The sequence below is a fragment of the Sinocyclocheilus rhinocerous genome, unplaced genomic scaffold (assembly GCF_001515625.1).
Source record: "Sinocyclocheilus rhinocerous isolate Xijiao unplaced genomic scaffold, SAMN03320098_v1.1 scaffold161, whole genome shotgun sequence".
In the NCBI taxonomy this organism is placed as follows: Eukaryota; Metazoa; Chordata; class Actinopteri; order Cypriniformes; family Cyprinidae; genus Sinocyclocheilus; species Sinocyclocheilus rhinocerous.
In genome coordinates this window covers 538,992-549,526 of record NW_015627226.1, presented here as the reverse complement: position 1 = coordinate 549,526, position 10,535 = coordinate 538,992, and the positions used below count along the sequence as shown (strand labels likewise).

Below are 10,535 nucleotides of genomic sequence, written 5' to 3'. Positions count from 1 at the left end.
CCATATGTTTGACTGACTGTATTTTATTATGATAATGAACAGGCTGCATTGTCAAGGTAGCAAAGCTTAACTGCGTGTGCGCATGCGGTGCCGGCGCAATCACTTGAATTTTTTCCTTCTAACAGTGGAAGAAACTACTCCTTTTAGTCATAAAGATAATCGGAATTGTAAAAGGTTTTCCTTTATTTGTGTACATTCACAATAAAATCAAAGCTTTTGTAAAATAAGCCTGTTAACGAGCGTCGGTTGTCGGTTAGGAAAAATAACCGAAATGAACATCCCTAGTTTTGGTAGCGACCACATGACGTTACAGAATTTTAACTTGCATACTAAAACACTACTAAAACATACTAAAATACTAAAAAAAACTGCATAACTGTACTAAAATTGTTTATTTTCCCCAAAATAAAGGTTTGTGTTTTCCTTTTGTCACTACCGAAACAATGATGACATGTTTCATTCATAGTGACAATTTTAGGTACTTTTGAGCCCGGCTCAAAGATGCTAATGATTGCATGGTTAGCTAGCACAGTTCTGAACAGTTGTAGACAAATAAAAACTAGGGATGTAACGATTAACCGCGAGCCGGTTGAAAATCGATTCAAATATGTGACGATTCTAACCGGTTGAGACGCCAAACAAATCGCGATACATTGGAGTAGGAGTTTATATGAATGTATCTCTGAGGGGAACTGACATTGGTAATCTAACCCTTACATTTTGTACAAATTTTAGAGCAATTCAATCTTGACAAGGCAGTTTATATTTACAGTTATTATTGATTCATGTAACTAATTCAGTTGAAATTGTTAATATTTAGTTTAAACCAGTATAATAACTGAACTTTTCAACTTCACAATTTCATAGCTCCTGAAAATGTTACTTTGACACGTTCCAAAATAATGTTCGTGTCTGTGCTCTCGTGATAGAAGGCAAGTGAAGATTTGCTGAAGCGCTTGTAATTAAAGCCAGGATCTAATTCTTTCCTGATGTGTAATCGACAGCCAGTCGAGTCAGATGTGCACATGTGCACAACATATGTGGCCTCTGTGGTGCTCTACTGGTTTTGCTTTAGATTGGAAATCAAGCACTAAAGTTGTCAATCATGCTGAATTTGTTGGTTTCATGCCCAGAATTCAGTGCAGAAAACACACTGTGGTTGGTGCGATCCATACTCTTTAGTGAACCTGTATTTGTTGTAGTCTGGTTTATATTTATTTTACCTTGCATTGTTGTGTTCATGGGTTTAGAGGATGATGGCAAGTCACGCAACCTGTCCATGGTGACATCTGCCTAATTTGGTTAGCTTCTACCACATGACAGATGAGTTAGCACCTGACAGTTTGATTTGCCTGTCTCCTAGGTCACTTAGTGTCATCGAAAAAGGAGGAACTGATCTCCATTTTGGATCACTTTAACATCCAGGTATGGCTAAAGATCCACTCAGTTCTCAAAATGTTTGCTATCAAAACTATTTAAATGATCTGCTTTGATTTATCCATTTGGTCTTTCCATCCTCAGGTGGACAATCCGGTCTCTATCCTAACCCAAGAAATGAGTAAACACTTCCTCCACTCCAAAGGAGAGGGGGACAAATATAAAGTGAGTCTTAATGTTTGTGTGCGTTTGTTTCTCTTATGACAAATACAAACTTGAAATTTGCTTTGCTCTTTTTCTGTAGTTTTTCATGAAGGCCACTCAGCTTGATCAGATGAAAGAAGATTACAGCTACATCATGAAGACCAAGAGCATGACCCAGAATGCAGTGGAGAAGCACAGGGAGGTGAATGCTGAAATAATCACACTTACATGTTGGTTTATGTAACTGAACTGAAGTTATGTATTGGATGAAGCTGCTTTGGAAACAATATCTTATTGGATTGCTAAACTAGATGCTCTTTAAGATGGCAGCATAGTTCTCTTTCACTCACTGATTTCTGCCACACCCTTTCCTCTCTCACAGACTCTACAAGAGCTAAAGAGAAAGTACCACGAGAAAGAAGAGCGCTATAAAAATCTGGCTTCACTCAATGAAATGCAGCAGAAGTTGGATGAGCTGAAGAGTCAGATGGCCTGGTCTCTGGTTAGGAATCACTGCCAGCACAACGTGATCTCTGACTGCATGGCTCAAATCAAAATGAATACAACAATTCCATTATTTTCTAATCAAATTTGATTAATTTCTTAATATAATTGTAGTGGTTTTGTTAAGGTTAAGGTACCAGAATCATTCTGAATGGTTCCCATCACATGTTTTAAATATCTTATCTTATATAACCGAAGATTGTGACCTAATACTGAAATGTATGTCTGTGTGTGCGTCAGGTGGCAGAGGTGGAGCAGGAGATGAAGCCCATGAGAGAACGAATCGCAGCTGAAGAGAAATCCACCGTCAAATATGACCAGAAGGTGGAAGAGTGGGAGGTGACTGAATATTATTTTTGGGGTACAGAATCCTCTAGTGTCATGAAGCCACACATTTGACTACAGGATTAAATTCTGTCCGGATTTCTGCTTTTCCTGTCTTAAATAGGCCTTTTCTGGCCAGAATGACACTGATGTTTAAATCAGTCAAAATCACAATTTTTTTTATTTTCAAAGTTTGGGGGCAAGTTTAACTGAAATACATTATTCCACAATATAGATTCAGATTCAAGTAGCTTCATTGGCATGGTAAAAAGTCTGTACATTTCCAAAGCACTGGTAACAAAATTACAGACACTTTTACACACACACACAAAATAACAGTGAGAAGGAAAGGCAGAAAATACACAGTGAGTGTTGATGTTATTGTGTAGTTGGTGGTCCTGTTGCACAACACCTGGCAGCCAGGTTTGCGCTTTCTGAGGTTTCTCCTAGCAGATGTGGGAGTTTGTTCGTGATATAGACTAGGGATGGGAAGATTCACAGATTTGCATCGGTGCATCGGCATAAAAGTTAACGATGCGATGCATCGATTTAAAAAAGTGTGCATCGGCTACAAGTTGGCATTTGTATTCGTTTCTAACATATTTGCATCGGTAAAAACTGATTTAATTATATATAATTACTAGTGGATGCGCTATACTTTTATTATTTAAAATAATACAAGTTATTTTATTATTTTTTAAGCTATTTAAATAGCTTGACTATTTAAATTCAGGCAATCTCACTAATTTGTGCACACTTATTCTTAAGCAGACCTTAATGTCGATCATGGATCAAATTGATCCACCATGGCAAACAGCGAATACGTTTGTGCTGTTTAATGCATTTGAGACGTTGTGTTTTCCTCAGTGCATAACTGATGTCACAGGTATATTTTTCATCTGTAAATGTTAGAAAGTCATGTAAATATATCCATTTTGCTGTCAGGAGTGGGCGAGGCTTACGCGAGTGAACGAGCGCTGCTGCACGCATACGCGCTAAACAGACGGAGCGCATTCGAATAGTAGCGCAATAATTCTGAGTAAAATATACGTTTTGCTAAAATATATTCTGTAGAATTTTAAACCTACATATAAATGTATTTTTATGATAGCAGTAACTGTAAAGGCACTATTGTAATGGGTAAATCAAATATAAGCTAGTAGCTAGTACTAATTACTAAGCTCAAATGAGTTAATGTGTGTTTCTTATACGTTAAAATAGTCATTTTCTTTATTCTCTATTTTAATGCTTTAAAGAGTGATTTTTAGATTGTAATGTTCTGCTATCTGTTCTGCTAACTATAAAAGGTATGGCTGTAATAAAACCAGAGAGAAAGGCTGCATAGCTAGAAACTGAAAAAAAAAAAAAAAAAGTCAAATAATAGTATGTGAGAGAGTCAGAGCTTGATCTAGGCCTAGGTTAAATTTGCTTTATGGAACCAAATCATTTGACAATGAATTATTGAAAATAAGCCTGACTTAATTGGTAAACTTGTTTCATGAAACAGGCCTCGGGGCATTATAAGTGATCATATTTTTCCATTGCATCGAATCTCATTGTGTTAATGGGGGTGAATCATAATGGCACAACAGTCAAACAGTTGTAGTGAAAATGCCTAAAGAATTTGTGGTAATGATTTTAAATTAACCAATACAAAGTGCATTAAACAAAAGTTGAATAATGTTCAAATATTTGATGTCACTAACCATCAGCTTTTTCCTCAGAAGTGCTCACGAGTTGTTTAAATCATGTATCAATATGATATGTTTTTGTTTAGTTTTTTTTTTAGTTTTATTTTGTTTTGTTTTAGGTTTTCCCACCTACACATTAACACTTAAAGCACAACCAGGTTTAGGAGACCAGGATTTCCTGCTAATTGTGTTTTGATAATGAGAAACTCCAAAAGAATAAAAACGGCTACAAAAGGAGTGAAGATTATTAGGATTTTTTTTTCTTCCATAATGTCATAGATTAGACCAGTGGTTCCCAACCCTGGTCCTGGAGGCACCCCAACACTGCACATTTTGCATGTCTCCCTTTAATGAAAATCTAATTATGTCTGATTCACAGTAATGTGCAGGGTGTCTATTTTGGGTTTTCTTTGTATAGGGGAAGGTTCAGGAGGCCAACAGGATATTCAGACAGTTGCAGGATCAGCTGGAGGGTGTGACGGATCGGATGCAGCAGCTGCAGCCACAGTGTGCTGAACTGAAGAGCCGAGTACAGGCGCGCAACCGAGACCTCAAAACCGCGGAGGTGTTTTGCATCACATGCATGCACAACACAATAAGGAGGGAAAAAGGAAACTTTGTGCTCACGGGTTGGGTATCGTCTGGATTTTATCAATTCCGATTCCCAGTTTCGATTCCAATGTGGTTAAAAAAAAAAGAAATTCAAACATTTAGATGTCAAACATATTTATTCTGTCTCTTTTTGCAAAAAATTTATTTGCAACTGAAAACCATGAACAAAAATCAGCAGGCTACATAAAAACTGGACTTGGTTAAGAGCTGTTTGTGTGCAAAATAGAGCTGCACAATTCTGGATAAATTGAGATTTTTTTTTTTTTTTTTAGTTTTTAACAAAAATCACATGTAATTTATGAATTAATGATTCAATCAATCACTTAAGATTTACTTGTTTCATTATTGGATGAATCAGTGTTTTTGAATGAATCTCTTGAATGAATGATTCAAATACAAATACATTTTTAACAGCTCCTTTTCGCCACCTACTGGCGTAGCAACATAATAGATAAATCTTTATTTGAAACGTCGAATTACTTTCAAAAGGTGATTTACTCTATTTTGGTCGACAGCTGCTCTCTTCAGGTCAGCGGCAGCGCAAACGCAGATTTGAATGTGTCAGATCACACGGAACGAACAGAGAGTTGATCACACCGTTGTGATCGCACACGTCAAAGGTTTAACAGCTGAATCGATGTCATTTACGAATAAGATCACGTTGGTGTTTGAATCGTGGTCGTGATCTTTAACGATATGTTTAATTCAAGTGCTTTGTCATGTTGGTGGTGTCACCTCTTGCAACATGTTAGCTTAATCCAAATATTATACTTATCTGTTACTTGCTGATCGCAAGTGTAGCGAAACACTGGAGCGCTTAGAATAGCGAGGAAGGTCCTGGCAGATCGCCACAGGGCCTGAATTTCATTTTGGAAAATGGGGGGGGGGGAAAACTTATGGGGGGGGGTTTATTTGAGGGGGGAAGAATATTTTTTAGACATATTTTTAAGCTGCAATCATCCAACCTAAATGTTTCGTCACCTCATGTATTTGTGTTTTACAATTTATAATGTTGTTGATTCATATTTATATTGTGAGAAAGATATTTAAAAAGAAATTTCATTTCAAACCCTGAATTTAATTTATTTTAACTAAAAAGACATTAAACAGTCAGTAATAAAATAAGAATAGATAAATGACAAGCAATGGCACAAACAAATACAATAACAAGATACAACTAAAATTAACTGTGCTTAAAGTTTTTCAGGTAGTTATAAAAGTAATATGTGCATGTTCATGTACAGAAATACCAGAGAAACTGAATAATCTATTTAACTTTAAAATAGCACTGGTTAGTCTTCAATGTATAAATAAACATTAATGACAGACAGCAGCAGGTTTATTTAGGTTGGAAAAAAGAGTATCCGATTCCTGACCTTAAGTATCTGATTCTGGAATTGGAATGATTTTCGATTCCCAACCCTACTCACATCTCGGTGCTAATTTTCATTTTTCTTGGCTTAGGCTGGTCTCCATCGTAAAAAGACTAACTTGAGAGACCTTGAAAAGGATAAAGATCAGCTTAACAAGCGGATCCAAGAACTCAAACACAGGTACTTCAAAAGTGTGCCGAAAAGGAAACAATGTTATGCAACATTATTCTTGTACCATTTCCAGCTGTTTAATTATGACCCAACCCCTTCTCACTCTGTCCAGCATAAGTCAGACGAACTCAGCTGACACTCATGCTCGTGAGGAGAAGATGAATCACATTCAGGCTGAGCTGGAAGATCTAAGTTTCCAGGACTCCACTCTGGCTCAGCAGATCGATCAGTTTACACAGGCCTGTGCCACTGCTAAAGAAAAACTGGGTAGAATGAGGTTAGTGCAACTGTTGGTAAAAGTCAGGGTTAAAAAAAGACATCTCTTAAAAAATAAATTTAAAAAAGGTCCTCATTAAAGAGTTATAAGCCTTGAACCAAACCAGCTATGAGGGTAATATTACAACATTACAAACTTCAAAATTCAAGCAAAATTGTGTTTGAAAAGTCAAAGATACAAGACATAATGGCTTTAATGAGGGAAAGAACAACAATCCCATGAACCATTGCGAATGCCATAATGGAATTAAAAATGGTGGAGAAATATGCAACTTGATTTAAAGATGCTGATTATACATATAGAAACAATATATTTTACATTTATTGTAAAATATGAATGTTATGCTTAATATATTGTCAAAGATTGTCTTGCTTTCATTGAAATTCTGATCACATAATTAATAATAAAAAATGTTACCTAATTAAAATAGGAAAAAGGTAAAAAAGAAGCATTTCACTAGTGGTCCCAAACTATTGGGTTTCACTGGATCTTAAATGTACAACAAAAATGTCCTCGTTTCTAATTCTTATTTTATCTATTGACCGGTCTCACATTGTATATCTTGTAATTTAACTTTTCTCTTCATTCTGTAGCCGTGAAAAGCAGGACCTGCAGCGTACAATTGAATCAAAGCGACGTAACCTGGCTGCAATGGAAAACAGTCGAGGTAACCAGGTTTGTCGTTTTGGTGAGCATATGCTGCCACTGCTAAGGGCTATAGATGAGGCTGACCGGCGGGGTCAGTTCAAGAAGAAACCTGTTGGACCGCTTGGTAAGTATCCTGAACTAGGGCTGGGCAATATGGCCAAAAAAATCATATCTCTGTATTTTTTGGCTGAAATGCAATATACGGTATATATCTCGGTGTTCTCTACATTTTCTATTTGGATTCAAAATTATATATTTAAAAAATTTTTTTTTTTTTGCATTAACATCCTGCCCAATTTTGTCCAATAAAACAATGTTTATATTAAAGGCAATAAAAACAAATATAGTGAAAGTAGGCTATGCTATCCATCATGTGCTAAAATCACATTACATTCTAACATTACAATCTAAAAACGAAAATAATCTTTTTAAGGCGGAAGTTCAGTTCACTAAACTAAAAATGAAAGTAAATAAACAAGAGCACAGATTAATTGCATTTTATTTTTGATTACCCCATTACTGCTCTCTGCTATCATAAAATACACTTACTTGTAGGTTTCAAACTCTACATATGACGCAATTATTACGCTTTTATTCTATTACGCTCCGTCTGTTTAGCGCATGTGTGCGGTGGTGCTCGTTCACTGAAGTCTGTGAAGTTTAGCGGAGAATCGCATGCAAAAGGCTCCCGACAGCAAAATATGGAAATATTTCCAAGACTTTCTAACATTTACAGATGAAGAATATAACTGTGAAATGTAAGTTATGCACGAAGGAAAACAGCACATCTCAAACGCATTAAACAGCACATGAGTCTGTCAGAGCATCTGATGGGGCGAGCCGCTTTTAACTATATGTGTTAACTATATCTTACCAGTTATTTTAAAGCCCTTAATATAAAGCATGTCTCATGTTTAGGACAAATTGGATTATAAATTTTCCCTGCAGCAGCTCACTCTGTCAAACTACTGTATATCAGTACTGTATATCAGTATTGCTTCATAACATATCGCCTATTAAAAATATATCGATATATCATACAAACTCAATATACTGCCCAGCCCTATCCTATCCTACTCTAGTTAAAATGAGTACACAGACAATTTTATCAGTCATAACTTTTAGAGAAAAATAGTAGGGATGCACCAAAATGAAAATTCTGGATGCACTTGGGGCGGTGCGGCGCGCCATATATTTTCGGCCGTTTTTCTCTTTCGGCCGAAAACCGAAAATGCCATATTCGGAAATTTCGGTGCATCCCTAAAAAATAGGGCAGTCACTGGGCAAGGGTGAAACTTTCTAGGGTGCATGTCTTCATGCACGCAGTGAAATAATCTGTATTATTGAGAGGCTATGTCTTCGGCTGTGCACACCCTAAGTGTTTGCGTCAAAACTGAAATATAGTTTAGGCTTTAGGAGAAATATTGATTTTGAAGGTTATTTTGTTTCTAGGGTTCTGTATCCAATTGCGGGATCCAGAGCTGGGTCTTGCAGTGGAGTGTTGTCTGAAGGCTCTGATGTTAGCTTTCTGTTGCGATAACCATGCTGACGAGAGAGAGTTACAGAGAATCATGAGTCGGTATTTCCAGCAGGGCAGAAGACCTCAGATCATCGTCAGCACATTTACCAACACGGTCTACGATGTCAGGAGCAGGTAGCTTGATGTCACCTTACCTGACCTGATTTTGGAATGATTACCTCAGTTTTCTGTAATACTTCATTTTCTGCCTTATTTGACTTCTCTGGCAATTTGGTGTCATGCTATTAAAAGCTATTAAAGGGGTCCTATTATGCTTTTTCACTTTTTCAACTTTAGTTAGTCTGTAATGTTGCTGTTTGAGCATAAAAAAGATTTGCAAAGTTACAAAGCTCAAAGTCCACTTCAAAATGAGATATTTCACTATGTTGGAGACACGCTAGCTTTCCCAAGGCAGACGAACTTAGAGTGGTTACAATCATCCGGGTTTAAATCGCACTTAAATTGATTTGATTTTTACGCAATATTTACACTGAAGCTCGCAGCAGGCGGCTATGGTAAGGGGCATGACATTTCCCGCCAAGGCGCCGAGTGGAGCCAATCACAACACACACTGGCACAGCTAACCAATCACAGCACATTTCGTATTTCAGAAGGCGGGCCTTCATTTGATACAGGAACTATTCGAGCCGTTCATGCCAGACTGGGGAGAGAGGTGTTGCAATAATGTAAAATATGTGAAAAATAATGTGTTTTTCGAACAACCTAGTATGAGAGCCTGTTCTAGTACACCCCCAAAACAAAATCAAGACTTTGTAAAAGAGCATAATAGGACCCCTTTAAGTATGTCATATGATACTATTTTCAAAGCTCATTATTTTGTGTATTGGGTGTAATAGAATATGTTAGCATGCATTAATGAAAAAAATGCATTATTTTTTCACATACTGTTCATTATTGCAGATCCTCTATGCTCAGTCTTTCAAAAACGTTGATTTCTACAAAGCCCTTCCTTCAGAAAGCGCAGTGTGCTCTGATTGGCCAGCTGACCCAGTGTGTTGTGATTAGCCGAACATCTCAAGCGTGTGTCGGAAATGTAATGCCCCTTACCATAATCGTGAGCTTTAGCTTCCAAAGCAATTAGGGATGCACGATATTAGATTTTTGCCGATATCCGATAAGCCGATATTTTTCAACTAATTTTGGCCGATACTGATACCAATATATTTCCTTTTGTTTGGAAACGACACCAAGTCTCTCCTGTGCAGAAATTATAAGCAAAATATTTGTAATTTTGGTTCGTTTTTAACAAGAACTTATTTGTTAGAATTAAACAATAATAAAGGTTTTTTGACAGTACATTGAAGCTTTGAAAATAACTATAAATAAACTATATATCAATCGCTGCATTTTTTTCCCAGAAAGATGCAGTGTTAACCCTACCATTTTATTTTAAGATTTAACATTTGTAGATGGTCTAAAGCAAAAGAGTTGTAAAAATTCTGAAAATCTTTTAAAGCTTAATTATATTAAAAATAAAACATATTACACATTAATGAATAAATCAGTATATATAAAATTATTTAATTTACAAGTGTCATGTTTGTGATTTTTTTTTTTTCATGTAAGCTGTAGCTTCTGACCTTTAAATCAAAACATACTCATTATTTTATGACATCAATTTCTGCTTTATTTAATCAGAAACACAGTCTAAATGTTATTTGTGTAGGCTATTTTACTTTTAATTTAATTAGAAGTAGGCCAACAGCGCCCCCTACAGATTAAAACTCCTTACAGAATGGGCATTAGGACCTGGGGGCTGCCGCTGCTGCAACTGCAGGTGCTGCTATTACTGTTTACTCTATCACACACCGAAC

At 36.4% G+C, this 10,535-nt stretch overlaps 1 protein-coding gene across 1 annotated transcript in view; it reads left to right on the top strand.

Moving 5' to 3' along the window:
• The window catches only part of LOC107722422 (structural maintenance of chromosomes protein 6), a 32,527-nt gene that overhangs the window by 8,163 nt on the left and 13,829 nt on the right, over window positions 1–10,535 (top strand). The window contains exons 4-13 of the mRNA XM_016530787.1: window positions 1,364–1,425; window positions 1,522–1,602; window positions 1,682–1,783; window positions 1,964–2,083; window positions 2,326–2,424; window positions 4,519–4,665; window positions 6,177–6,265; window positions 6,369–6,533; window positions 7,127–7,305; window positions 8,634–8,835. Of these exons, the coding sequence (XP_016386273.1) occupies window positions 1,364–1,425; window positions 1,522–1,602; window positions 1,682–1,783; window positions 1,964–2,083; window positions 2,326–2,424; window positions 4,519–4,665; window positions 6,177–6,265; window positions 6,369–6,533; window positions 7,127–7,305; window positions 8,634–8,835 (1,246 nt within the window). The remainder of the gene's footprint in view (window positions 1–1,363; window positions 1,426–1,521; window positions 1,603–1,681; window positions 1,784–1,963; window positions 2,084–2,325; window positions 2,425–4,518; window positions 4,666–6,176; window positions 6,266–6,368; window positions 6,534–7,126; window positions 7,306–8,633; window positions 8,836–10,535) is intronic.